The following is a 27,476-nucleotide window of genomic DNA, read 5'->3' on the forward strand; positions in this document are numbered from 1 at the left end:
AGCCCTTTCTTAATCATACCTGACAGATATTACAGATGAAGAAAAGGGCGAAAAAGAGAATATAATGGGACATGTATGGATTGATGATGGCCAAATTTTGTTATTTAAACTATAATCTTTTTACAAAAGTTTTAAACTTTAGTTTAGGGACGAATCTATCATTAACACTTGAATAATCCAATTGGTGACACGCCTAATTATGATGGATTATAACCTCTCAGAGGTTATAGTCCACAAACTTCATAAACTTACATTATTTAAAGATTTAAATGCTTTTGAATTATGTGGCCAATCCCATTCAGAAACTGATTCTAAGCAAATTTGTGGTTTTAACCGCAAAGGAGTTGGTACTAATCCATGGAGAATTTTTTCAATTAAAACTACATATACCTAACATTTTTCCACTACAACCGTTTTAAAATAAAATAATCCATTTTTCAGTATTCGAATTCATATCTTTATTATTTTCATTGTAGCTATAATAAATTTAAAAATAAATGAAAAAATTGTATGATTAGAAGAAAAATAGAAAAAGGTGACGTCAGGATAAGAGAAGCACGAAGAAATGTTCCCCCATGTGACCTTCTTCAATCTCAGGCCCGCTCTTGTCTTGCTTATCATCCGTACGTTTTACATTATACTCTACTTTTCATCATTTTCTTACAAAATTATTTTCATTTTCTTAATAATACATTTCTTAGTTTTTTAGTTGACTATATACTGTTTAGTTCTTTCGAGGAATGTACGTATTGCGTACCAACTATATATCACGGAAATTTATTAAAAAAATTAAGTAAAGTTTATAAGCTATTGCTAGAATAGTAGTCGCAAGAAATTCCGATTTATAATGTTCTTATTTCCACAATATCTTTAAGAGAAAGCATGAGTTCATATTTTTTTACTATTACAATTTCTTCTGAAGTTATATGTTATCTTATGATGGGAAATGTTATAGTTTTTTAAAGCTGGTTTAGCATATTATATGATTTTTCAGCTAAAAACAAAAACAAATAAAGAGATAAAATGGCATGATCCGTAGGTTTCAGCGGTGATTGCGGTGCCCTCACATGCTTTCATATGACAACAGTATTTTTTAATACTGTTTTCCATGATGATATATCTTAGCAATACTATGACAATATTTAAAGAAATAATTCTGCGAATTTTAAAATAATAATTATAATAAATTAAAGATACATATATAGGTAATTATAATAAATCTAATGAACTAGATCTACTAATAATTATGTGATTTATATATACACTAATACACAATTGTTTAATAAGAATTTATGAATAGACAACATAAAATACGCGTATCATACAATTTTTTGATATTCTTCTTGTTCGAGCGTATAATTTGAGCTTAACAACTGGATTAAGGTGTTTTTATGTTACTGATGTGTTCATGATCGCTTTGATTTCTTAGCTTAATAAATGCAACTATAGTATAGTTAATGGAAGTATTTTACTAGATATGCAATATATTTAAATTACCAACAAACCAAATAATTTCCACAAAAAATGGTCGCGGAAGAACCACGAAGCGTAGATAACGTCATCAAAGGAATCAGTACAGTCAATTTGTACTTTCCAGTGTAGGACGCACTTGAAACAACACTGTTTATTTTGCATCTTTTCGTAATATCTAACTCTTAACAAAACTTTTCATTACTTTTTAATCCAATGAAGTTAATTTACTTCTGACATTTTTTCTAGTGGTCGTTGTTTTCTTTTGTTGTGACGCGTTTTGAAATTAACTTGATATGCTTAAAAAGAGATTTGATTCGAAACTTCGAGTTAATTCATCAACCTTTGAAATGTTTATTTATTTGGTTGCATAATTGATAATTAGTGGACTTGAGCAAAAGATAAATCTCTGTCGATCAGATTCGGGGATAATTTGGATTAGAATATTAGGATCAACAAATGGATTTAACAGGACTGAAATTCATCAAATCATAAAAATATAAGAATAAAATAAAAAATAGTGAAATTAGGTCATGAAGTTGATTGTTAATGTTGGAGGGGTCCAAGTGGTGGGGATGTGTTTAGAGAGCACTTGGTTAAGAAAACTTGCCAGTGACGTCAATTTCCGGTTGGAAACTTTAGTGCCAAATATATAGTTCTTTATATTTCGAGGGTCCCTAACTTTATCTAACAGTGTGGAGTTTTATTTGGCAATTAACGGAATCTGTCTTGTAATTAACGGAAAGCTATCTAACGTCTAATTCGTATTTTATCCTAATCAAAACCATACGAACTTTTTTGGTGGTTAGATGTCAATTTCAGTAATTCCATTAAAAAACATGTCTCATTTTGTAGGAACTTAAAATAGTATGGTGTTATTATCTGTTTTATCTTTAACCCATCCAAGAGTTAGATATCTACTGGCGGAAAAGAAACAATTATTGATTTCTTGTCCATAATTATATTTCGAGAAAATGATTAACCACGAAGACTTCTTGTTGTAGTAACGCACAAAATTGAAACTTGGTTTAGCAGTTTTTCTAATTAAAGCATCAAACGTGGTTGCATAAAACACCTTTTAAGTTTTTGGATTACTGATATAAAAGGAAATGTGAAGAATCATGCAATCTTCATTGGCTATTTCTGGTACAATTCAAACAGAACTCGAGATGTCCTAAAATGCTAGCAATCTATTATTTTGGTATTAAAAAAAACATAAAACTCATAGATATACAGTTTCGTCTATGATTTCATTTGTAGCCAAAGGAAAACAGAAATGCATCAGGACATCGACATCGAAAATATCGTCTGACGAAATGTGCCATGTGTTTTATGCTTTACATAGGTAGTAGCACAAAATAGGTGTAAGATATTAAACAATAAAAAAACAAAAATAACTGTGCAACTATTTTATCCTTTTTCACACAATACAAAATATCCAGTTTTGAGACATTGTTGTTAGTAGAAAAAGAAATACGTATAAAAATTAACCTCAGATTCCATAATTTAGTTTGCTTTTTTTTTTGGCACAACCATTTAAAACCAACTGAATACAAAAATAAATAATCAGTGATAGAAAAAAATGTAAAATTTTATGATCCATATGTACATCAAAACGAGACATTTCGACATTTTTTTCCGCCTTCTTTCGTTCGTTATCTTATAGCTAATTAAATCTAATACAAAGGAACAGGAAAACGCGCCGGCTTAACAGGCGGTGATTGCGGCGGAGTTTGGACATCTACGGTGAGTTTTTCAGGTCGAGGTGGTGCACACGGACACGGCAATGCTATGAATTTGGGTGTATTATCTCCTGGCATTAACACCGGTACGCTCAGATTCTGCGGTTTCTTCATTTCCTGTTCATAGTAACCATATTTCTTAGTTACTCATTCCAAAAAAAAATCCCTTATTTTTACTTCAAATTTTAGTAACACAAATGTTATCTCCTATTGTTTTCCATAAAATTTGCTTTCGTGACATATTTACAGAGAGATAAAAAAACCTTATTTAGCGACTCAAATTCTTAAAATGTTTAGATTCAGCATCTCAAATTTCTATAGATAAAATTATATTTTTTGATAGTTGGAAACTATTTATTTATAAAAAATACAAATACTTTCTAAAACAAAATTACATATATTAAATTTAATGTTTTGGATACTCGTTTAATAGCTGTAGTTTATATGAGAAATAGGAAATGAACAAAGTCATATTTTGGTAAAGTTATAAATTTGAGAAGAGAGTTACCGGAAAAGGGGGTTTGGGTTTGTAAGGATTAGACTCGATGTCGGCGGAGGGACGACCATTGGCCAAAGAGCGGCGGAGAGAACGATGTTTGTCCCAATGGTAACAACAAGAGAATATTCCGGAGAGGCTGAAAATGATGATAAGAAGCAGAGCTGTGCCAAGAGGGAATCCTAGTGACGGCCGAGAAGCATCCATGTGTGGTGGCGAGAAATCTTGAGTGTTCTCCATCTTCTTCTACGACGGTGGCGATATAATCGACGGCTGAGATTGTGAGCTGATGATTTTGTTCTCTCATGTGTTAGAGAGAGAAGGCTAGAGAAGAGAAGAGAGCTTTGAGAGTTTGGTGAGAACAGGGGACGGGGAAACAAGAAGAGATAGGGAGTGTTTATTTATAAAAGATTTTTATTTTATTGTTTTTGTTGTGAAATCAAAAAAATGAGATATTAAAATGTTTTTATTTTACAACTGTGAAAAAGTTATTTTCGCAGTACACATAAAGCAAATATGCTGTACAATAAAGTTGTCCCTTTTCTTTTCGCCGTTGAAATTTTTATTCCCATTAATAATTAAATCATCAAACGATAGATTTTTCAAAAATATAAAGATTATGTTTCTTGACTTTTGTTGAACCAATTTACTTATCATTTTACTGTTTGATTATGCAGTGATTTTAAAAGTAATTTTTGTTTTTTGCTAGAAAGTTAAATGTTAATGAGTGAAAAAAATCTTTCTGACAAAATAAATGCGTTAAAAAATCTTGTACTTTCATGGTGATAAAAACAGCTTAACTTTTATGGATTCCTTGGAGATCAGATGTTGGTATTGGAATAATATGTGAGATTCTTTTACAAAAATGAAGACAGACAATTCCAAAGCTAGTTTTATCTTTACAAATATATATAAAAAACAAAACAAACAAAGTGTTATGTTTCCATTTTCCTTTGAAAATAACAGATTAATGAAATTGTTAATCTAAATGAAATTAATTATGAAGCTTGAAAAAAGGGGAAAGAGAGAGTGGAAAATGTACGTGGAAAGATGAGATAGAGAGGGCTGCCTGTACGGAGAAGACGTGGGCTCCAAGCTCCACCATGTTAATCTTTTTAGCCGTTTTGCACCTAATCTTCATTAATTACCCTAATCCTACCCTTATCTCCAATATCTACTCCTACCAAATCTACTAACTTATGCTTATCTCTATCATAAACCCAAAACAGAACAGTTCTTCATGTTTATGCAACGCTCTCGTGTAGTTTTTCCTGGTTTAAAATACAAGTGAGTCGGGTTAGAAAGAATTTTGTGACAACATTATTGAAAGTTGAAACCTCTTCATCGTTAATTATTTAATGATAAAGAAAATTTGCATAGTTATTTGTTTACTCGAGGAATAACGTTGGCTCGTCGATCTCCACCGACGTTATTTTATTAGATTTTGATGAGCTTTCAGATTTTATAATATAGTTTCACGCATTTTTAAATGCGAGAGAAAAGTATATGCTGGTACGAGTACTATATGCTAGCTACCAAACCAAAACAATTATCACATGATTTGTCTCTATTCGATCGATTTGTTTTTCAACTATTACATCAATTCTGATAGAGATCCTTAAAATATAGTACATCTTTTTTGTACTAGATATTTATCCAAATGTGATAATCATACTTAGTTATTTAATCCATCTGACATACACAAAGTCATAACAGACGATTGCTATACACACAAATCGTCATGTATTATTACCCACAAAATTTATTACACAAACATTTTGTTTTACGCATTTTCACTGTTTGATATTCCATTAAGTGAATTTTCTAAAATTTTAATACTAATTTTTAAAGTTAATTTTAATCCTAACAAGTTTTAATTTTCAAATAATTTTTCTTTGTTAATATGAAAATTTGTGCTAAAATATATTTTCAAAACATCAATCACTATTCTACATGTCCTAGTCATTTAATGAATATTGCTTTTGCCAACCTTTGAAATTAATAAAGCATTCAATATACTTTCCAAGTTTTGTGTAATATATCGAAACTAGGCTAGGCTCTCTATAAAGACGAAAATAATACGATCATGCTATGGCCATGTGCATTGATTATGTGTGGGCGCTTGTTATCACCCACACCCGAAATCCCGAATCGTAACGATTGGAAGAGAATTTGAGTTACTACTCGTCGATCGTATCGTACATACGTCATTTAGTTTTTGTATTCTTTTTCGATTTCATTTAAATTTTAAAGGTGTTCTCAAAACAAGGAAAAAAAGAAGAAGTTATGCTTAACTTCTGTTTTTTATTTATAGAAGTTGTTGAACATCAAAACAGATAATGTGGCATTGACGAATTGTGTTTTGTTCCTACACCGTCCCTAGACAATTTCGTCCCCACTTACACCTTAACATGTCTCGTTCAAAAATATACGCTCTCTTTATTTCCAACCTTGAGCTTCTCATCACCAATTTAATTTAATTTCGTGATTTTGAAAATTTTCAACAAAAATTTCGTCATATGCATTAATTTTGATTGAAAACGATCGACAAGGTTTAATTGTGATAATCAGAGACAAGATATACTAATCACATACTTAGTGATTAAGATGTTGTTGAGACGTGGTTCATTCATACATTATCCACTTGGTCGCTATAACATAAAACCCGGAATACAAGCAAATCCAAAAAAAAAAAACAGTATTTACTTTGATCCGACAAAATCCATATTATAGGGTAAAATCTTTAACTTGGCAAAAAGGCCAAAAACTCTAATTTTCCGGATGACTATGAAACATATTTACGTCAAAAGTTTGGGACTTTTGCCGGCAATGCGTATCAACTTTTTCTTTCTCTAAGTTGTCAATTTAATTAAAAACATCTACTAGAAATATGGGTTTGATACTTTATATAAGTAATAAATAAAAACCTTTGCGACTCAAAACTACCACACTTGATATGAAATTACGAAAATGGACCTGAGCGTTTTCGGGTTTGGACCTTTGGCCTTTTGAGTTCCTAAGGGACAAATATTGGTCCATAAATCTTAAACGACTTCACGATTGAAAGTACAGATATCGATGATAAGATTGATATGGGAATACTCTGTTTCCTATTTTTTTATATAATGTTTGACGTGTTTGTATTTGTTAATAAATAAACGTAACATGTTTGATCGTTGAAGATACCAGGAAATGATAATATAAGAATAATTAAATTTTGTCACATGGGACAGTATCAGTAACCCATATATAGACTATTAAAGTCAATATTAAGTTAGATTTTACGGCTGCTACAAGATCTAATGAAAAACAAAAGAGTAGCTGCCGTGTGGAATTCGAATTTGACAAACCTCTTACTTCGATCCTGACTTATAATTTTAGGTATAGCTGTATTTTGTCTTTGCAGTTTTAATTATACATACCGCCAAAAATCAGTTATTCCAAATTTATATATTTATTTATTATTTTCTTAATAGGAACATTTGTTTCTGTTTTTTTTTTTTTTTTAAAACAGATTTCATTTAGACATAAAAGTGTAAGGATAGTAGGATAGTGTTACATTAACTTGTTTAGTGGTTATCATCATCCCATATGTCTAAGCTCGGTTTCCGCATATGCTTCACTCATTTATATATTGCGACAAGTTGATTATGTATAAGCTAGTTATCTTTGTGCTAATCCAATCTTCTATTCTAGGATGACACATGTTTAGGTTCACTAACAAAAAAAACACATGTTGAGGTAGATTATGACATAAGTTGGGCGGCCTTATTCAAAATGGTGCTTTACGAGTTAATTGTGTTAATGCTTGATCAGATTATTCCTCTATGTACACAGATATTGGTTTTAACTCCATCCGTCCATCTTGAAAACAGCGTTTTTGGATAATAATGAATAATCGATCTCTATAATGTATATTATTAGATTCATGTATATCTTGTACTTGTTCCTTTGGAATCTACATGTCTCTTTATATGTTTAAATGTTGTAAACGTTCCAGTTTGTTCAATAAAGAATAGATTTCTCTGCAATAAGAGCATGGTTAGTTTATTACACATTCACACCATGTAATGCTCTAGTTCCTCTTCGAAATTTGACACAAGATAACAATTATCTTTGAGATTTATAAGTTTCTTAGTAAGATTAGATACGATCTTTCATATGCAAACATCTATAAACACTGTTATTGACGAAAACTAAAATAAAGTAAGCACAATTATTTTCAGTTTTTCTTTTTAAATTGTGCTTACTTTCATATACTGTACAATTGAGTTTATAGAAAATTGGTTTCAAATTTCTAAAATGAAATACAAGGAATTTCTATTAGGAAGTAGACTTGCTATTTTAACTTGTAATCACAATAAAAATATCTATATCTATGTGTGTGCGAAGTGTGAACTGTGAATGGGTCTTGAATTTGTCACCGCCGTTTCTTTTAGGGTCAATGAGTATATCCACTAAACCCATCTTACACTTTTTTATATCACTTTTTTTTTTCTATCAATAACAAAAAATTCTATAAAACGTGTTTTAACCATTATAATTGTAAACCCTAAACCCCACGATCCTACACTTTTTATATCACAACTTGTGTGTTTGCTTAAAACGTTGTTAATAACCATTATAATATATATCTAACATAATAACATTAAACTTTTTAATTAGTCCAAAAAATGAACTTACAAATTATTATCTACTAATAACGATTTCAATGAGGTATGCAGCATGTTGTTGGGTTTGTTTTGAGAGTGACGCAAATCTGTCTTTTCTCCAATCTAATCAAAGATACATAGCGATTCGGTGACATCAATTCTAGAACCAAAAAGATTTGATTAAACAGAGAAATTGACTTAATATGCATTTATAATATAAGCTCTTATGTTGTAGAAAAATCCAAACCTGTTCCACAAGCAAAAACTAAGCTGTATGGGACCATGTTGATATAGACTAAGACCCTAAGCGATATGTACAAATACAGGTGTTATACATAGAAAGAAAAAGAAACCGTTTTTTTCTTTTTCTTATATCTAATTCATATACAGCTAGATATACATGTAATTTAAAATGTTATCTTTATGTAGTAATTTATTGCGAGGGATGAAATATCTGACGGAGGTTTTATGTGAAAACTCGAAGGTGTATTTGATTTTCGGTCAAATATATTTTAATGGCTCTCTCGTATATTGATGATCACGGCTCGGTACATTGTCCTATTACGAACTCGATAAAATTAATTATATTATTTTGTTGTGCAAATCCGATTTAGTAGCTCGTCGTTTGACCCTATATTGAGACATATAAAACATATAACAATTTGCAATAAATAATTAGTTGTTTTTGTGTATTTCTAGTTAAAAAAAAATTGAAAAAATTGTGATACAAAGAATTATAAAAACGTTGACAGCAACATGACTGACTAAACGAAGAAATATCTTACGTACATTACATTTTTTTTGGGGTCAACACGTAGATTATAAATTCAACAAATCCTTAATACGAGAGAGGTAAGTATATTATGGCCCATCAAGAAGGATAGTGGCTTATGGGCCTATGTTATAATATGAAATAAAAGCCCAATTATAAATGAATTTTTATATACTAGAGTGCAAAGTCTGGGCCCAAAGTAAACAGTCTAACGTGTCTTGTCGTTTGATTTCCTCCACTCTAATTATAAATTAATTAATTACGGGGAAAAAGATTAATTAACTTTAGTGAATCCATCATCAATCAAAGACTAATAAAATAAGCGTGAAGGACAAAAGCACTACGGGTCTCATTGTCTTGTCTCAACCCGCATTATTTGTACTCGCAAATGCTGCTAATCTGATCTACTGTTTACTTTTGCATTTTTGTAATAATTTATCTGTATTACTATTATTGTTTTTTACCAATCACTTTTTAATTAGACACATATTTTCATGTACTCATAATTTTAAATATAATGTCTGATGGTAGTTGTAGTAATTTGAAATAATTAATATCCTTTACTTATTATACAGACGATTAAACAAAATATGAGAAAGAGAAAATCAAAACTTTTTACGGGGAAGGTTAAGAAATGCCGTATTATTATTCTGGACGGTGAATATTTTTCTTTTACTTTCCTCTTTGTGCATAAGGTGTTAAAGACTTTTTTTTTTGATTAATCGTCTTTAAATCTTTGGTAAAAGGAAAGAAAAAAGGTTAAAAAGAATAGAGAGGGGTAAAAAAGAGATAACGTGAGTGGTACGGAAGAGTGATGATGAAAAAAAAAGAGTCAGAGAAGGTCATGATGATGATGAACGGACACAGGCCTCTCTTACTCTCTTACCATCAAATCCTACGGTCAGATTGAGATATTTTGTGCTTCCCATGCGTGTTCTTCAATCCCATTTCACCCCTTTTGTTATTATTATGCTCCCCTTTCCCCAATTCCCATTACCTTCCTTTTTTAATTACTTTGAATTTTTTACAGTAATTTTTTTTATGTATATTACACCCGACTATAATTTTTTTCTTTTTTTCTTTTTAACACGAAAAGAATGTAACCGACTATAAAAATTAACATACATAATTTACCTGTTTATTACCAACGAATTTACTTTTTTACTTTTTAACCAATCATCCTTATTACTATGGATTAAACGTTGTGTATGATGATCGTAACAGTGCAATTCAGACATATTTAATACTCCAGAAATATGTATGTTGTTCACATTCAAATTTTGTACTTCTAACAATAACACCACAAATTATACTTTCAAAAAATGAGATTTTTTTTTTAAACTCAATTCGGACAAACTTGTATGTATCTAATTTTTGTCATGACTATAATTTTGTTTCAATCAGTTTACTTATTTAAGTGCAAATTCAACAAAAATAAAAAACAAAAATCTAGCACGTGACGTAACCTTATGAAAAAGATTAATCTATAGTCATTATTAAAGTTACTTATACTATTTACCCATTCATCTATCTAGAAGACTACAATGAATGCCAAACCAAAAAAAAAAAGCAAAATGAAAAATTCAAGTTTGGGGGGACTAACATTTCTCAATGGGCCCCATCCAGTTGGGCCAATCTAAGTAAAAAAAATTGAAAGATAAGGAAACGTAATAATGAAAGTTAAAGAAATTAGGAAGGTGGCGGAATTTAATTAAATTTAATCCGAAAGAAAGAAAGTGATTATAAAAAAAGATTAACAAGTCTTAATTAATTTTAGATTAATAAAGTAGAGATAGAGAGAGAAAGGAAGAAAGTGGAAGAGGTTAGATGTCCCATTCACCACCCGGCAAACCGACTTGGAATGCCGCTTTCTTGTCCCCTCCTCACTCCTCTTTTTCTCTCTTTACCATTTTACCCTTCATTCCTCAATCACATTATCATCACATAGAGGTTACATTAGTCATTAAAAACAAAAGGATAGAATCGGAATTTAATATTTGCAGACAACCATCCCCTTTCGGGTGGAGCCAGAAAAGTGGCATAATTTTGTTTAAAGATCCGACTCCCGACATTTGTACATCAACGGTTCATATCTGCTGATTTAAATCCGACGGTTTAGAATTATCAGCACGATCAAATCTGAGCCGTTGGATTAGAATCCATTCGTAAATAAAAATACGCAACTTTTTCCACTTATTTTCTATTCTACCACTTTGTTTAGTTATTTTAATTTTAATCTCGGCTACGAGTTTCTGGGTAATGATAATTAAGCTTTTTTCTGCTTTAATGGAAGGACCTTGACACTTCTCTCTCTCTTTCTCTTTGCTATTCATCTTCTACAGTTTCTTAAAAATTATACTCTTCTTCTCCAAAATATCTCAGACTCTCTTATTTTTGATCGTCTTCTTCTTCTTCGTTGTGAGCTTCCATTTTTCATCCAGGATTTGTTTTTTCCGTTTGAGGTAATTATGTCTTCTCTGTTCTTCTTATACATAGTTTCAAATCCGGTAATTTTTAGCTTGTTGTTGTTTGTGTGTGTAGTTAGTAGTTATTAGATCTATTAGCTATTGAGTTTCTTTGCTGATTTCCTCACTATTTCTATGGCGAATTTTGGTTTGTTTGAGCTGTTGGCTTAAACCTTGCTAGGTTTAGTGATTTGTAGATAGAATTCTGTGGAAATTCAAATCTGAGATCAGCTCGAAAAATGTAACTCAACGGTGTAGTTTCTTCATCTGACCTTAAGTTGACTTCTATTTATTTTTAGCTTTCCATTTTTTTCTCAGATTGAGCTTTATTTTGCTCTAAATTTTGGTTGTGAGTTTTTCATAGATGCAATCTACTTTTGAAACCCTAATTGATACGGTTTCGAGTTTCTTCGAATTTTGATTGAAATTGAGTTCTTGATTTTTTCTGGTAATTTAGGGTTTTGTTTGAGGATTTGTTTATGGTTATGTGAATTTAATGTGGAGGACTTTGTGCTGTGTAAATCATCAGGTAAAGCAGCTTTGCAGTTAAAGAAACCTTGAGTATCCAATGTCCCCGGAAGAGGAGCTACAGAGCAATGTATCGGTGGCTAGTTCTTCACCTACTAGCAATTGCATCTCCAGGAACACTCTAGGAGGACTTAAAGAGCATAACTACTTGGGTCTCTCTGATTGTTCTTCTGTTGGAAGCTCTACTCTCTCTCCCCTTGCTGAAGATGACAAAGCTACTATCAGCCTCAAGGCTACGGAGCTGACACTTGGTCTTCCTGGATCACAATCTCCTGCGAGAGACACAGAGCTTAACCTTTTGAGCCCAGCAAAGCTAGATGAGAAGCCATTCTTTCCTTTGCTTCCTTCTAAAGATGAGATATGCTCCTCCTCGCAAAAGAACAATGCATCGGGAAACAAAAGAGGCTTTTCTGACACAATGGATCAGTTTGCTGAAGCTAAAAGTTCAGTGTATACTGAGAAAAACTGGATGTTCCCTGAAGCAGCAGCCACCCAGTCTGTAACAAAGAAAGATGTGCCACAAAACATACCCAAAGGACAGTCTAGCACTACAAACAATAGCTCTAGTCCACCTGCAGCCAAGTATGAATAGAAGATAGGAGCATTCGTTCGATTTTGATATGGATTACTTTCAACAGCTAGCTAACTGGTGTTTTTTCGGATTCTGGAATTTTCAGGGCACAAATTGTCGGTTGGCCTCCAGTGAGATCCTACAGGAAGAACACATTGGCCACTACTTGTAAGAACAGTGACGAAGTTGATGGGAGGCCAGGTTCTGGGGCTCTCTTCGTGAAGGTCAGTATGGATGGTGCTCCTTATCTGAGGAAAGTTGACCTGAGGAGCTACACTAACTACGGGGAGCTTTCTTCAGCCTTGGAGAAAATGTTCACCACTTTCACTCTTGGTGAGATGTTTCAGTGATTGCTAGTGATGTGTTTGAAAACCTCTTTCTATTTAAGGATCAATGAATGAGTGCAGTCAAAGTAGTTAACCTGCACTGTTTATTTGATGTTTAGGTCAATGTGGATCTAATGGAGCTGCTGGGAAGGATATGCTTAGTGAGACCAAGCTCAAGGATCTTTTGAATGGAAAAGACTATGTGCTCACTTATGAGGATAAGGATGGTGACTGGATGCTTGTTGGAGATGTTCCGTGGGAGTAAGTTTCCTCTCTTATATTCAAAACTTGTTAGAAGCTTTCTCTACTCTCTGCCAGATATCTTAGAATCAAATCTAACATGCCATAGAAGATTATATCATGGTGATTGGTATAAGCGCTCATGAGTGATTTCTGATCCGATGTATATTACAGGATGTTTATTGATGTCTGCAAGAAGCTGAAGATAATGAAAGGGTGTGATGCTATTGGGTTAGGTAAAGTCTATTCTTCTCTCTGCTCCTAAGCTACAACGTAAACTACTATCTCTACTAAAACCGATTACAAGTAGTGTGTATGATGAGATTAGTGGTTTGTTGGTGTGAGTTACTTGTAGCTGATTTAGAAATTTCAATTCATGTTTGATCACTCGTCTTCTTTTGGGAGTAAATACAACAAATTAACATGTAAATAAAATCGAAATTAAACTGATTTCAATTCATGTTTGATCACTCGTCTTCTCTGATTCAAAATGTCTTAATGATTCAATGTGGTGAACTGGTGATATTGCAGCTGCAGCTCCGAGAGCAATGGAGAAATCGAAGATGAGAGCTTAAAAGATGGAACATGACAAAGCTTTCTAACTATACAAAATATGTGCGATCTTTTGGTGGTGTTTTTAAATTTCAAAACATCAATATCTTTAGTTTCTGAATTTTTAAAATGAAGTAAGTAAGACTACGAATGTAAGGAAATGAAGAAGAATTAAAAATGATCTATTTTTGTTGTTTGTTTGTTGCTTTAGTCAGTAAACTGGTCGTTGTTTTATGTTTTGTGTTTGATTTGGATGTGTGGTTGACTTCTACCTTTGAGATATTATTTGATGTAACGTTTTTGTTATTCTCTTCTTTGCTTCTTCTCGAGAAGAGAAGATAGACAATCCGGTTTTACGATTTGGCTTTCTATCATTGAACATGGAGGTTCTTCTTCTGCATTTGCAAAACAATCTTAAATATTAATCAGTACTTAAATCTTTGAGGTGGATTGTTAAATTCTAACACATTTGAATGCGGAAGTGGTAAACCTACGTTTTTCTCAATGTCTATGACTCTATTCTAAATGGAATATCAAGATTAATCAGAAAGAAAAAAAAATCTTTTTATAACTGTCATAACTAAACTGTGCTACCAAATCATTGCCACCAACGGATCTTTAAACCAACTTGAATAATTCACCTGAAGAACCAAAAGCTACAAGACAAATCAAAGATAAATAAAAGTAATTTCGCCGGGAAAAGGTTTTGATATCATTATTTCACTTTTTAACCTTCCATGAAACTTTGTTTACCTTAGCAAGCATGGGCTGCGTACAAACTCATGATAACTATATAGTACAATCCCCAAACGAAGATATCATAAATTTCAACGAATCAGTTTTAGATTTAGTGAATAACTATAGTTTAATAGTATCGAATAATATCGTTTGAGAGAAAAATAGTCAAAGATACATGAACATAAATTCCCATATACTAATTTCCCATTTCTCATTCAAGGAACGTTTATTATTTTTCTGTTCCTGAAGGTGGAAGCATAGTGCGCCTCTTTGGGTTTGGCAATGGTGGTTTGCTTATTTGTTTTATGAAAATTATTTTTGTGATATCATTTATTGTTCATTTTTAATAATTCCGTTAGCGTTGACAAAACAATATGATTAAACCCCACCTAAAATGAAATGTTATATTCAACTGTCCAATTTTTCAAAGAGGCGTTAATTAATCAATTCCAAGGCATATATTCGATCAAGATAATTAAAGACTCATATAGTACTCTCATAGTTTAAGAGAACCTACGGGTCGAATTTAAATCACTCTTGTTACTTTAAAACTTTAATCCAAATAATGTAGTATATATCTGTGATTCTTGTAGCTAGCTTCACGTGAACTTAATAGTATACACATAAACAACAATCATTGGTCGTGAATCTCATTTAATTCGTTTCGCTTTGATGCACTTATTCGAATGGGACATACTATATACATCCATATAAGTTGATAAACTATATAGTAATATTCAATGTTTTTAAAATTAAATATATGAAATAGACTTAGGGAATGACATGTCGAATTTGTCTCCAAAAGATATGAATTGAATTATGCTTCTCAGTAATGGAACGTGGCAATACCTTTATCACTCATCTATATATGGTTGTTCCCCAAAATTATTTCTTCATCAAACGAGAAAAATAAGATTGTAAATGTAAATGATTTGATCATCTCAATGTTGCATTCAAGAATAGTATCTATAATATTTAGTTATAAGCATTAGGTATTAGGTCAATTATATTCAACTGAGTCTACGAATCGAATTGCATATTGCGTAAAAATTCAAATAAAAGAAGCTAGATAAATGAATATACGTACGATTACGAGAATGAATGTGTGTTTCTTCGATTTGGTAGACCTTCAACAAACCCACCGAATTGATGGTATCCATAGATTTCTTATCAGTTATCAGTCATGGGAGAGATTTACGATCTCATATATATGGACAAAATATATCGTATCAGCATTATTATTGATTTATTGTTTAGTTAAGTTCTTTTTTTTTTGGTTTTTCCTTTTTTTCTTTGAAAGGTTTGATTAGCAGTTTTGTCCGGACAGACCAAGTATATATATACAATAATTGTGATTGTGTTAGGACATTCAAAATCTTCCATACAGTTTTCGAATTAAGTTGGTATACAAGTTTTTCAAATGTTAAATCAAATCCAACTAAACTAGATTTGTTAAGGATACATAGGATCATCTCTCTTTAATATCATAATATTCCTCTATCTCCTTTATGGAACATTCTATATTTGTACAACCCTAGTGTAGCCTCCTCTGTACTTGTATATATACTTGTGTAAAGCTATTCGTATAATATAAGTCATTACATTCTTAACATGGTATCAAGAGCCTAATAAGAACATTGTTGGTTGTAAATGGGTATTTAAAAACAAATTTCTCCCTAATGGTTCTCTTGGCAGGTGCAAATCAAGGTTTGTGGCAAAAGGGTATAATCAACAACTTGGCCGTGATTATACAGACACTTTCAGTCCTGTGATCAAGTCGACCACCTTACGTCTTGTTCTTGATGTTGCGGTAACCCGATCGTGGCCAATCCGACAATTAGACGTCAACAACGCCTTTCTTCAAGGCACCTTGAAAGAAGAAGTTTACATGGAGCAACCTCCTGGGTTTATTGATCCCGACAATCCATCATTCGTTTGTCGACTACGTAAAGCGATTTACGGGTTAAAACAGGCTCCGCGTGCTTGGTATACGGAATTGAAGACTTATCTCCTCACCTTGGGATTTCAAAACTCGTTGGCTGACACTTCTCTGTTTATTCTGCAACGTGGCAAATAATTTGTCTATCTATTGGTGTATGTCGACGATATACTAATCATGGGTAGTCACAAAGGAAGCATTCAACAAGTTCTTGATGCACTCGCAGCTCGCTTCTCCATCAAAGACCCTGAAGATCTCAACTATTTTCTTGGTCTAGAAGATCATCGGACGTCTAAGGGCTTACATCTTTCGCAGCGAAAGTACATTCTTGATCTACTTCAACGCTACAACATGATTAACGCCAAACCAGTAGGAACACCAATGGCATCATCTCCTAAACTCACACTCATGTCTGGTATAACTCTCTCCGACCCTACTGAGTATAGAAAGCTTGTTGGAAGTTTGCAGTATCTTGCATTCACAAGACTTGATATTGCATATGCTGTAAACCGCCTCTCTCAGTTTATGCACAGACCAACCAATGATCATTGGCAAGCTGCAAAACGAGTTCTTAGATATTTGGCTGGAACTACGACTCACGACATTTTCTTTGCTGCTCAAAACGAGCTCTCCCTTCATGCCTTTTCAGATGCAGATTGGGCCGGAGACTCAGAAGATTGCGTTTCAACAAATGCTTACATCGTTTACCTCGGGAAAAATCCAATCTCATGGACTGCCAAGAAACAAAAGAGCGTTGCAAGGTCTTCAACAGAAGCTGAATATCGATCGGTGGCAAATACTGCTTGTGAAATCCAGTGGATATGCAGCCTTCTCACGGAGCTTGGGATCACACTTCCCAAACCGCCTGTGGTCTATTGTGATAATGTGGGTGCTACTTTCCTTTGCGCAAACCCGGTTTTCCATTCCAGGATGAAGCACATAGCCATAGACTATCACTTTATTCGTGGACAAGTTCAGCAAGGCATTCTTCGTGTGGCTCACGTCAACACTAGAGACCAACTCGCTGATGCATTAACAAAACCGCTTCCTCGAAATCACTTCACGGAACTTCGAGACAAGATTGGAGTGTGCATAGCCCCTCCATCTTGAGGGGGCGTGTTAAGGATACATAGGATCATCTCTCTTTAATATCATAATATTCCTCTGTCTCCTTTATGGAACATTCTATATTTGTACAACCCTAGTGTAACCTCCTCTGTACTTGTATATATACTTGTGTAAAGCTATTCGTATAATATAAGTCATTACATTCTTAACAAGATTAACTAACTAATATTTTCATTTTTTGGTTGATAATCAATGATTCCATGGCATGCACGCACGAAGTCATGTGTTGTCTCTACAATGGCAGCCACTTAAAAAACCTACCAAACCATTTACAAATGCTTAACTACAATTTTGTTTAGCAGCCCCCTTATCATATATGTACCCACCCATTTATTGTTTCATTCATTCATGTGGCTCTTCAGCATAACTGCAAGATACTAGAGGCCACAAATTGCAGTAATTTGTATTTTGGAGTTAATACCTTTGATTTAGGACACTAATTATCTCGAGCACTTGATCAGCCAATCTAAAAGGTTGTCAAATCAAAATAATAGAAGTGTCGAAATCAAAATCAGACCAAAACCATCAATTTTTTTGCAATAGCAAGAAGAATTCAAAATTTGCTGGACCTGGACCAGTCTAATCTTTATGTCATATCATTAGCTCTTGTCGTCACCATATATTATAAATCATTTTGTTGGTAAATAAATGAAAAAAAAAAACTTTTCGACCTTTCTCCATCAAAGACCTTTTACAAAATTCCAAACCCAAAACTTTAGGTTAAATTCCTCGCTCCAGCCAGTATGTAATTACGTAAGCAACTATCAATTAAATATACAACTCAATTCACAATCATGAAGATAACTCGAATACAACGTGTTTTAGTATCATTTATATTTCGTAAGGAAAATAAGCTTACCGTTTATTGCTCAGACTGTAACGTCACGTGCCCACATGTTTGACCTTACACTCCATCACAATCTGCATTTCGAAGAATCCGATAAGATTGGAAATGATTTATATAATCGAACCACATTGTGGAACATTCAAGAGGAATCCACATTAGACAATCTAATAAACTGTTTAATATTTTGAAAAGAAAGATTTTACATGCAAATGGAAAACAAAGATCTCCGCGTCTCAAGTTATTTGAAATCTCATTTTGCATATGGTCGGTTATTACCGTTGACTTTTAACTTTATCGTCCATCCCAATGAAACAACACTTGAAATATGTAAAAAAAATAGCAAAATTGACCCAAAAAAAAGAAGGACTTAACGGATCAGTGATTATTTTCTTCGAGGCAAAACAATTACATGCAAATGGAAACAAAAGCCAATTCACACGCATAAAAGTCACAATTTTTACCTTATAATATTCCTACAACTTAAAATAACATAAAAAAAAATGTCTTTATCGAAACATCACTAAAGAAAAAGAAATCTCTCTATAGTCTTTATCTTAGTATTTAATTTCTCCATCTTCCTTATGATCCATTATGCCCAAAGTCCTTCTTCTTCTTCTCTATAATTACTTCCACAAATAGAAGAAGAAGAAGAAGAAGAATAATATAGAAAAAAAGAGAGCTTCTCTTCTTATTTCTTTCTCACAGGAAATGGTGTTTGGTTGGAGAAAAGCGTTTTGCACTTCCGTTTCAAGTAATCAAGATAAACCTCAACAACATTCATCATTACACACTACTGATCCTCCAATTCCCACACCAAGATTCCGATCAAAGTTTGGTTTTTTATCCAACCCTTCAACTCCTCGTCTCCGATCACGCGGCGGAAGCGGCACTGGATGCCGCTCCTCAGCTTCCACATCAGTCACTATCCCATCTCTTCCAACTAGTCCCAAACTCCATTGCAGGACTACGAGCAATGCTACTCCAAGGACTAGTAACAGCTCAAGTCCCAAGTTTTTCTCTAACCCTTCTTCTCCTAAATCATCATCTTCTTCTTCCTCTCAAGGCGGCGGCGGCGTCTCTCTCCTCCGTGCCACGCTTCTTCTCAACAAGGTAGTTACTTTTGATTCAATCAAGTTCTTAATTTGAAAGACATAATCTAAAGCTCCGTTTTGTGTGTGTGTGGATGCAGAGTAATAGTAGTAGATGTGCGATTTGTTTGCAGAGAGTGAATTCAAATCAAAGCAACTCGACGGCGGCAATTTTCACGGCGGAGTGTTCACATTCGTTTCACCTTTCTTGCGTCAATGGATTAGAAGACAAGCGTTGTCCGTTTTGCTCTGCCGCATGGAATCACGCGCCAAAGTCGAATTATCCGGCTGTTAATAATAACTTCGGATCCGACCCGATTAGACGACCCGAGATCCGAGAGATCAAAACGGGGAAGTCACTGAGAGTGTACAACGACGATGAGCCGTTAGCTTATTCGCCGGTTTCTCTTGCTCAGATCAACACTATACATGAATCAGACGAAAACGACGACGTTGAAGATGACGATGACTTCCCCGGATTCTTCCGAGATTCTTCGATTACGTCTGATATGGTTCCTTCAATCTCAGGAAATCTGGAGGTTAAGTTGCTGCCGGAATCTGCCGTTGTGGAAACCGGGAAAAAGAAGGAGACACACGTCGTCATCATGAAACTAAAAGCGTCTCCGTCGCCGTCGTCCATCACCGATGCGATTAAGGCGCGAAGACCATCGATAGATCTGGTAACGGTTCTCGATTTAAGCAACGGCGGTGCTAATTTGCAAACGGTTAAACACGCGATGAGATCGGTGATCTCTCTTCTCCGAGAAATGGATCGTTTATCGATCGTCGTTTTCTCGACGGGGTCAAAACGGTTAATGCCGTTACGACGAATGACGGCGAAAGGAAGACGATCGGCGCGGCGAATGGTCGACGCACTCGGCGGAATGGAAACCACCGGCGGAGTTGGAATGAGCGTTAACGACGCGTTGAAGAAAGCGGTTAAAGTCGTTGAAGATCGGCGGGAGAAGAATCCGTCAACGAGCATCTTTGTTTTATCGGACGGTCAAGATCAACCGGAGGCAGTTTTGAAAGCTAAACTAAACGCAACGCGCATTCCGTTCGTCGTGTCTACCACGCGTTTCTCTCGTCCGGAGATCCCGGTTCATTCCGTTTACATTGCTTCTCCTGGAGCGTTGCTTCACGCGCCGCTACGAGACGCGTTCACCGAAAGAATCGCTTCGTTGCTCAACGTGACTCTCCATAACGTGAAGCTAAATCTCAGTTTGGTCAACGGATCTCATTTGACTGAGATTTCATCGGTTTACTCTTTAACCGGTCGACTCGAGAATTTCGGATCCGGTTCTGTCATCCAAGTCGGAGATTTGTTTGCGGAGGAGGAGAGAGAGTTTCTCGTTGAGCTCAAAGTGCCGACTTCGTCGAGTGGTTCCCACCAAGTAATGTCCGTACAGTCGTCGATCGTTGACCAAATGACACATCAGCCAATGACATGTCCTAAAGAAAAACGATTTTTGATCCCACGGCCACAATCCGTCAGATATGTATCTTCAAGCATCGAACGGCTGAGAAATTTACACTCCATGTGCCGCGCTGTAGCGGATTCACGCCGGCTTATCGAGCGTGAGGATTTATCCGGAGCGTATCAGGTTCTAACGACGGCTCGGTCCAATGCGTCTCATTCGGATGATAGTTTAAGGAGTTTGGAGGTTGAGCTAAATGAACTTAGCCGGATTAAACCGAGAAATAGTATATTAAACCGAACTGAAGATAAACCGGAGCAGCTTACCCCTACTTCGGCTTGGAGAGCCGCCGAGAAATTAGCTAAAGTGGCTATTATGAGGAAGCATTTAAATCGAGTCAGCGATATGCACGGCTTGGAAAACGCCAGATTTTAATTTTAATTTCCCTTTTTTTCGAAAATTCGATTTCAATGATTTTTGAATATATAATGGTACATAATTTATATAAGGAGGATAAGCAATAATTTAGTAAGGTATAAATAATAGAAGTATGATTATTCAGAAAAAGACCCACATAGGTGCATGATAGCGACAAGCAGTAGCCGACGGGTGTGGCCTTTTGTATTGCAGAGAGATTGAGACCCTACATTAGAAGGAATTAATTGGTCTTTTAGCATTTTTATCTTCTTCTTCCTTTTTGTAATCTTCAAAAACTCCAAATTAATGACTGAATAGTTAAAAAAAGTTGTAGATCAAATAAATGAAGTCTGCTTTTTTTGTGTACTATATAGAATTAAAAGTTGAGGTATAGTGGATTAGAGAGTGTGCTTGTAATGCTGGACTTCAAAATCAAAAGTTAAGTTTATATTATCATATGCCGTTTAACTTAAGAGGATCTATAATATATTATATCTTTCCAAATGAATGATCATGATTAGTCATGTGATCATCATTATAGCCTATTTTGTTATAGAAGGCACCGGGTTTGAATGATTTGAATAGTGCGTGGGGATTGTCTTTGTTGGTTGTTGGTGAATGGTTTGGTGGGTGCACCGTGGTAGAAACCAGGTCATGCGCCGTTGCAAAGCTTTCTTCTCGCTTAAATTCATTCATTTTATATCATTAAGACATTTACTAATTATATGTAGCTAGCGCCAAGTTGCAATTTGTTTTGAATGCAATGATTTTGTATACTTTTAAAATGGATGAAATGATTAACTATTGTCAAAGGTCCACTTCTCGATGTGATTCACTAAAATGATCAGTGGCAGAAGAATCTCGAACTATATATATGGTCAAATCATAACTAAAAAAACTAAGCTATTATTTTTTCACAAAAAAAAAAACTAAGCTATCATTCATCACGCAGTTACATATTGCATATGGACAATGTTAATGTCAACTAATGAAAGGGAAAGAATCTCGAACTATATATGGTCAAACGGTTTGACGCACCATACTTAAAAAAATACTAATCAAGGTGCATTACATTCATTGATGTTACAATTACTTGTACTAATGAACTCTGTGAAAATCAGAATAACCCGGTATAACACACTATTTGGAGTTATAATGGCTGATCCAACTTTTGGGAGATTTTGTCACAGTTGGGCTACAGTTTGTGCAATCGGCAACTGTAAAGCCCATTGAGAATTCCAAAAATAATGTAAACCAATTAATAAAGCATTTACCTTTGGCGCCTGGGACGAAAATAAGATACCGAAAACAACCTTTACTCTACAAACATAGGTCCATGTAAAATAGGCTTAGGCCCAAATAATGTAACTCTAAAACAAATCTATGAATCTATTAATCACCAAAGTTATCTTTTACATAATGTAATGGGTTATTTAAGGAGAGATTTAATAATTTCGAAAATGTTTGGTCAACTCCGAAAAGGTGAACGTGTTAATTAAAAAGTCCTGGTACTGCGGCAGAGAGAGAGATTAGCCCATATGACGTGGTTGTGATGTGTCCGAAAGCTGTCAACATTGAAAATCAACGGTCCAGATCAGTATACTGACACTTGGCTTTGTAAATTTGTTAATTTTCTTCTCTGGTCAAAAGTGAAAGTGTTAATTATAATTAAATTTTATCTAGTTTTCAAGTAACCATCCATTTAGTACAGCCAAGATTGGATTATCTTTAAGTTTTTAAGTTATTCTAACAGTCTTTATTGATGACTTTGTATTTGCAAGAGTTGCAACCACCAATATCTTCTATTACATATTTACATCAAATTCAGAGTATATGTCATCCATACAAAATAATACATTATCGTAATAACCACACAAACTCCGTTAATCCATTTGTTTTCATTGGCGGTGGACTATTTTAAAGAAGAAAAATATATTTATTTTTTTGTCAGAAAGTAAAATATTATAATGGTGTTGAAACTGTTAACACCATTATAATATATATATAAAATCTAAGTCAAACTACTGTGGGGAAATTTGATTAGGAAAACAAAAAACGTGCTTTAAAAACTATGTTTGTACGCTGTACGGATAAGATATTTGGAAACGACACACTATATTTATAATCCAAACATATTTTAAAAGAATTACCGGACTGTATTAGTTGAAATGTTATTGGAACTGTTTCTTAATTACATATATTAAAAGTATTACCGGACTGTATAATCTGTATTATTTGAAATGTTATTGGAATTGTTTCTTAATTACAAACGTGAAGACATGAATACGACGACAAGTATTATACAAAGTTATCCACACCCATGTGCACGTAAAGTATGCTTAATAAGATTTCCAAATCTATCTATAATCAACGTAATGTCTAGTCACCTAATTATCACAATAGTGGACAAATAGTTGCATTATCTACAAAATCAAGATTATACTCTCTATATGAGTATAACGTGAGTGTCATCATTTAATTATAGAAAAAACACGATTATGCAGGCTAATTAAAACGCGTTAATTACTGAGTCAATGAACCTATAAAACCGGCTTATGCTACCCCTCCCAATCTCATCACAACCATTAGTCTCTCTTTCAGACAATTTTGGTTCTTTTTCTTTTGTATTTATACATTCTTAATCTTCTACAAAACAAAAGAAGAAAGACACATTTCGGTACTAACATTGTTCTTCATACCTCTCTTTAAATTCATATACGTGTATATACTTTGTTTATACGTGTGTTTGTGTTAATTGTGTTGTTTAATCTTAATCCCAAGTTAGTAGAAATGGCGGGAAACGGAAACGAAAGTACCGGTGGAGACTTCAGTTTCTCGGCTGCGGCGGCCCGTGATGCGCTTCCGAGGATCACGACTGAGAAGGGCGGCAAATCTCCAGGGCCGGCAGACGTCTGCCAGGATGACATCGCACCGCGGGTCAACTTTCAGACCATCGACGAGCTTCACAGTCTCCAGAAGAAACGATCTGCCCCTACCACTCCTCTTAGAGATGGCAGCGCCAGCGGAGTCAGCGGAACTAGTGGTCCGACTACTCCTGTCTCCAGCGAGACCATGCTTCAATCCGTCAGGTATATTTACATTTGAATATAGCTCAACTTCCAAAAAACACAATTTATTTTCAATAATTAATGGGGAATGTAAAAAGTTATTAGGCCAATCTATGTTTACTAATTTTACAAATCACAAAATTATAAGGAATCGTGATTTAAGCAAAAAAAGATCTTTGATTTGAAGATTAAACATGTGAAATAGCGTAATGATATATATAGTGGTTTCTCATAATCGTATGATTGAATTTTGTTTAGTTTTGCATGCAATCATAAAAAATAAAATAAAAAAATGAATTTTGAGAAAACAATGATACGAATGCATAATTTGGTGAAATATTGGACAGTGCATCGTTGGCTTCGTTGACGAGAGAGACAGGACCGAAGTTAATAAGAGGAGATCCGACTTCGGCAGCTAAAGTAGCACACGTGCCAGTGACTCCTACGTCACTTCCGGCTGCTGACGTCAGCGACAGTGGCTTGAAGTTCACTCACATCCTTCACAACCTCTCTCCCGCCGGTAATACATCCCTAAAACGCCACCGTTTTAACTAAGAGCCCTATTTTTAATGTTGTTTCATGTTTTGTATCACCTTCCGAATTTTTATGATTGCAGAGTTGTACGAGCAAGCGATAAAGTTTGAGAAGGGATCGTTTGTGACATCGACCGGTGCGTTGGCTACATTGTCTGGAGCCAAAACCGGTCGGTCTCCTAAAGACAAGCGTGTGGTTAAGGATGATACCACTGAGGCCGAACTCTGGTGGGGAAAGTGAGTCACTTCCTATCTACATGCATTTCACTTCACATATATATTGAAGATCACCAAATTATATATGACAACACATGCATCAAAATTTAGTATTTGTTTTTCTAGTTTTGACATTAAAAAATAATAATTTCGTTTTGGTTACAGAGGATCACCAAACATTGAAATGGATGAAAAAACTTTTTTGGTGAACCGAGAGAGAGCTGTTGATTACTTAAACTCCTTGGACAAGGTAACTTGACATAGACTACTATATTCAAAATGAGATTGTAATTAAATTTCATAGACTATATATTAAAGACTTTGTATGATTTTATTGTTAGGTGTTTGTGAATGATCAATACCTAAACTGGGATCCAGAGAACAAAATCAAAGTGAGAATTGTTTCAGCAAGAGCTTACCATTCACTATTCATGCACAACATGTGTATCCGTCCAACACCTGAGGAGTTAGAGAATTTCGGGACACCCGATTTCACGATTTACAACGCGGGGAAATTCCCGTGTAACCGTTTCACTCATTACATGACATCTTCGACGAGTGTGGACATAAACCTAGGAAGAAGAGAGATGGTGATTCTAGGTACCCAATATGCTGGAGAAATGAAGAAAGGACTCTTTGGTGTGATGCATTATTTGATGCCTAAGAGAAAGATTTTGTCTCTTCACTCTGGTTGTAACATGGGCAAAGATGGAGATGTTGCTCTCTTTTTCGGACTCTCTGGTACCGGAAAGACTACGTTGTCGACTGACCATAACCGGTATTTGATCGGAGATGATGAACATTGTTGGAGTGAGGCTGGAGTTTCGAATATCGAAGGTGGTTGTTACGCGAAATGCATTGATTTGGCTAGGGACAAAGAGCCTGATATCTGGAACGCTATCAAGTTTGGAACCGGTACTTAAAAACAAAACTCACTTTACAAATGTTAGATTGTACGTTTCCATAACATTTTCACTTTTTTTGTTTTGGTTTTGGGGACAGTTTTGGAGAATGTTGTGTTTGATGAGCATACACGAGAAGTGGATTACACTGACAAATCAGTGACGGAGAACACACGTGCGGCTTATCCGATAGAGTACATTCCAAACTCGAAGATACCGTGCGTTGGACCACACCCGAAGAACGTGATCCTATTGGCTTGTGACGCCTTCGGTGTGTTGCCGCCAATCAGCAAGCTCAATCTTGCTCAGACTATGTACCATTTCATCAGTGGCTACACTGCTCTCGTAAGTGCCGGTTTGGTTTGGTTCGGTTCGGTTCTCTTTTAATTAATCGATTCGTAATGAATAATGTGATTTTGTAGGTTGCAGGAACAGAGGAAGGAGTTAAGGAACCTCGAGCGACATTCTCAGCTTGTTTTGGTGCTGCTTTCATTATGCTACACCCAACCAAGTACGCTGCTATGTTGGCTGAGAAAATGCAGGCTCAAGGAGCCACCGGTTGGCTTGTTAACACCGGTTGGTCCGGTGGAAGGTTAACCATCCATCTCTACTTCAATTATAAGTAACTAGCTAAACAAACAAGAAGAGTATTAAAATTGGTGATAAAATATGCAGCTACGGAACTGGAAGCCGAATCAAGTTGGCGTATACACGAAAGATAATCGATGCTATACATTCGGGTAGTCTACTGAATGCAAGTTACCGTAAAACAGATATTTTTGGTTTGGAGATTCCAAATGAAGTAGAAGGAGTTCCTTCTGAGATACTGGAACCTATTAATGCAGTAAGTCAGATAGACAGCAGAAAACATATATACTTTTTATTAATGAAATTAACTCCTTTATTTGACATCTTTGGTTATGTGTGTCTTGTGCAGTGGCCTGATAAAATGGCTTATGAGGACACATTGTTGAAATTGGCTGGTTTGTTTAAAAGCAATTTTGAGACATTCACAAGTCATAAGATTGGTGATGATGGAAAATTGACTGAAGAGATTCTTGCAGCTGGTCCTAACTTCTAAAGTGATTGAAGATGATGATGAAAAACAAACCTTTTTACTAACCAAAATAAGACTACTATTTTTTTTCACTTCCCAATTTTTTCCCATTTTTTGTTAATGACTTCAGTAAGAACGGCAATTTTAAATAAAACGAAAAAAACACCAATTTGTTTTGGTGTCACTTTGATTTATCTGTCATATTATTTCCAATTGAAATGAGAACAATTCTTTTATTTTCTTTCTTCCATGAATGTTCAAGTATGGAGATATTTGAACATGTTATTAGCTATTAACAAAAACAGAGAGTG

General features: G+C 34.6%; 4 protein-coding genes, 2 long non-coding RNA genes and 1 pseudogene across 11 annotated transcripts; 4 read left to right on the forward strand and 3 right to left on the reverse strand.

Annotated features, from left to right (window-relative positions):
* Positions 1-2,836: 2,836 nt before the first annotated feature.
* AT5G65660 (hydroxyproline-rich glycoprotein family protein) lies at positions 2,837-4,663 on the reverse strand. The gene is made up of 2 exons (NM_125964.2): positions 3,721-4,663; positions 2,837-3,329 (listed from the first exon to the last, which is right to left on the reverse strand). The coding sequence occupies exons 1-2, from the start codon at positions 3,946-3,948 to the stop codon at positions 3,147-3,149; spliced, it is 411 nt and encodes a 136-aa protein (NP_569016.1). The 5' UTR covers positions 3,949-4,663; the 3' UTR covers positions 2,837-3,146.
* A 114-nt stretch (positions 4,664-4,777) lies between these two features.
* On the reverse strand, positions 4,778-5,017 carry AT5G09415. The gene has a single exon (NR_143208.1). It is a non-coding gene; the product is annotated as an other RNA (long non-coding RNA).
* Positions 5,018-10,942: 5,925 nt separating this feature from the next.
* AT5G09425 lies at positions 10,943-11,154 on the reverse strand. Its single transcript, NR_143209.1, has one exon. It is a non-coding gene; the product is annotated as an other RNA (long non-coding RNA).
* Positions 11,111-14,247, forward strand: IAA9 (indole-3-acetic acid inducible 9). 2 transcript variants are annotated; one of them, NM_180944.3, is made up of 6 exons: positions 11,111-11,594; positions 12,127-12,707; positions 12,803-13,029; positions 13,142-13,283; positions 13,437-13,498; positions 13,794-14,247. In NM_180944.3, exons 2-6 carry the CDS (start codon positions 12,166-12,168, stop codon positions 13,835-13,837), a joined length of 1,017 nt encoding a protein of 338 aa, NP_851275.1. In that variant the 5' UTR covers positions 11,111-11,594; positions 12,127-12,165; the 3' UTR covers positions 13,838-14,247. The 2 variants fall into 2 exon arrangements, with proteins under 2 accessions (NP_851275.1, NP_001318885.1); NM_001345703.1 differs by lacking the exon at positions 11,111-11,594 and adding an exon at positions 11,650-11,838 and having other exon boundaries at positions 13,800-14,084.
* Positions 14,248-16,161: 1,914 nt separating this feature from the next.
* AT5G65676 lies at positions 16,162-17,619 on the forward strand (annotated as a pseudogene; the record flags this gene model as incomplete). Its single annotated transcript has 1 exon — positions 16,162-17,619.
* A 1,219-nt stretch (positions 17,620-18,838) lies between these two features.
* On the forward strand, positions 18,839-21,873 carry WAVH2 (Zinc finger (C3HC4-type RING finger) family protein). The gene is made up of 2 exons (NM_148162.4): positions 18,839-19,576; positions 19,656-21,873. The coding sequence occupies exons 1-2, from the start codon at positions 19,175-19,177 to the stop codon at positions 21,405-21,407; spliced, it is 2,154 nt and encodes a 717-aa protein (NP_680467.1). The 5' UTR covers positions 18,839-19,174; the 3' UTR covers positions 21,408-21,873.
* Positions 21,874-23,882: 2,009 nt separating this feature from the next.
* PCK2 (phosphoenolpyruvate carboxykinase 2) lies at positions 23,883-27,466 on the forward strand. 4 transcript variants are annotated; one of them, NM_148163.3, is made up of 10 exons: positions 23,883-24,066; positions 24,171-24,478; positions 24,805-24,977; positions 25,074-25,227; positions 25,372-25,456; positions 25,548-26,121; positions 26,209-26,453; positions 26,531-26,700; positions 26,784-26,952; positions 27,046-27,390. In NM_148163.3, exons 2-10 carry the CDS (start codon positions 24,180-24,182, stop codon positions 27,187-27,189), a joined length of 2,013 nt encoding a protein of 670 aa, NP_680468.1. In that variant the 5' UTR covers positions 23,883-24,066; positions 24,171-24,179; the 3' UTR covers positions 27,190-27,390. The 4 variants fall into 4 exon arrangements, with proteins under 4 accessions (NP_680468.1, NP_001331431.1, NP_001331432.1 ...); NM_001345715.1 differs by having other exon boundaries at positions 23,962-24,066; positions 26,531-26,952; positions 27,046-27,389; NM_001345714.1 differs by having other exon boundaries at positions 23,962-24,066; positions 26,784-27,389.
* The last annotated feature ends 10 nt before the right edge of the window (positions 27,467-27,476 follow it).

This window comes from Arabidopsis thaliana, chromosome 5 (genome assembly GCF_000001735.4).
Source record: "Arabidopsis thaliana chromosome 5, partial sequence".
In the NCBI taxonomy this organism is placed as follows: domain Eukaryota; kingdom Viridiplantae; phylum Streptophyta; class Magnoliopsida; order Brassicales; family Brassicaceae; genus Arabidopsis; species Arabidopsis thaliana.

Coding starts and splice junctions, on each gene's coding strand:
- AT5G65660 (NM_125964.2), bottom strand. CDS start 3,948: ATGGAGAACACTCAAGATTTCTCGCCACCACACATGGATGCTTCTCGG. Junction 3,330..3,720: donor AACCCAAACCCCCTTTTCCG/GTAACTCTCTTC, acceptor TACTATGAACAG/GAAATGAAGAAACCGCAGAA.
- IAA9 (NM_180944.3), top strand. CDS start 12,166: ATGTCCCCGGAAGAGGAGCTACAGAGCAATGTATCGGTGGCTAGTTCT. Junction 12,708..12,802: donor TCTAGTCCACCTGCAGCCAA/GTATGAATAGAA, acceptor TGGAATTTTCAG/GGCACAAATTGTCGGTTGGC. Junction 13,499..13,793: donor GTGTGATGCTATTGGGTTAG/GTAAAGTCTATT, acceptor GTGATATTGCAG/CTGCAGCTCCGAGAGCAATG.
- WAVH2 (NM_148162.4), top strand. CDS start 19,175: ATGGTGTTTGGTTGGAGAAAAGCGTTTTGCACTTCCGTTTCAAGTAAT. Junction 19,577..19,655: donor CCACGCTTCTTCTCAACAAG/GTAGTTACTTTT, acceptor GTGTGGATGCAG/AGTAATAGTAGTAGATGTGC.
- PCK2 (NM_001345714.1), top strand. CDS start 24,180: ATGGCGGGAAACGGAAACGAAAGTACCGGTGGAGACTTCAGTTTCTCG. Junction 24,479..24,804: donor ACCATGCTTCAATCCGTCAG/GTATATTTACAT, acceptor AATATTGGACAG/TGCATCGTTGGCTTCGTTGA. Junction 24,978..25,073: donor TCACAACCTCTCTCCCGCCG/GTAATACATCCC, acceptor TTATGATTGCAG/AGTTGTACGAGCAAGCGATA.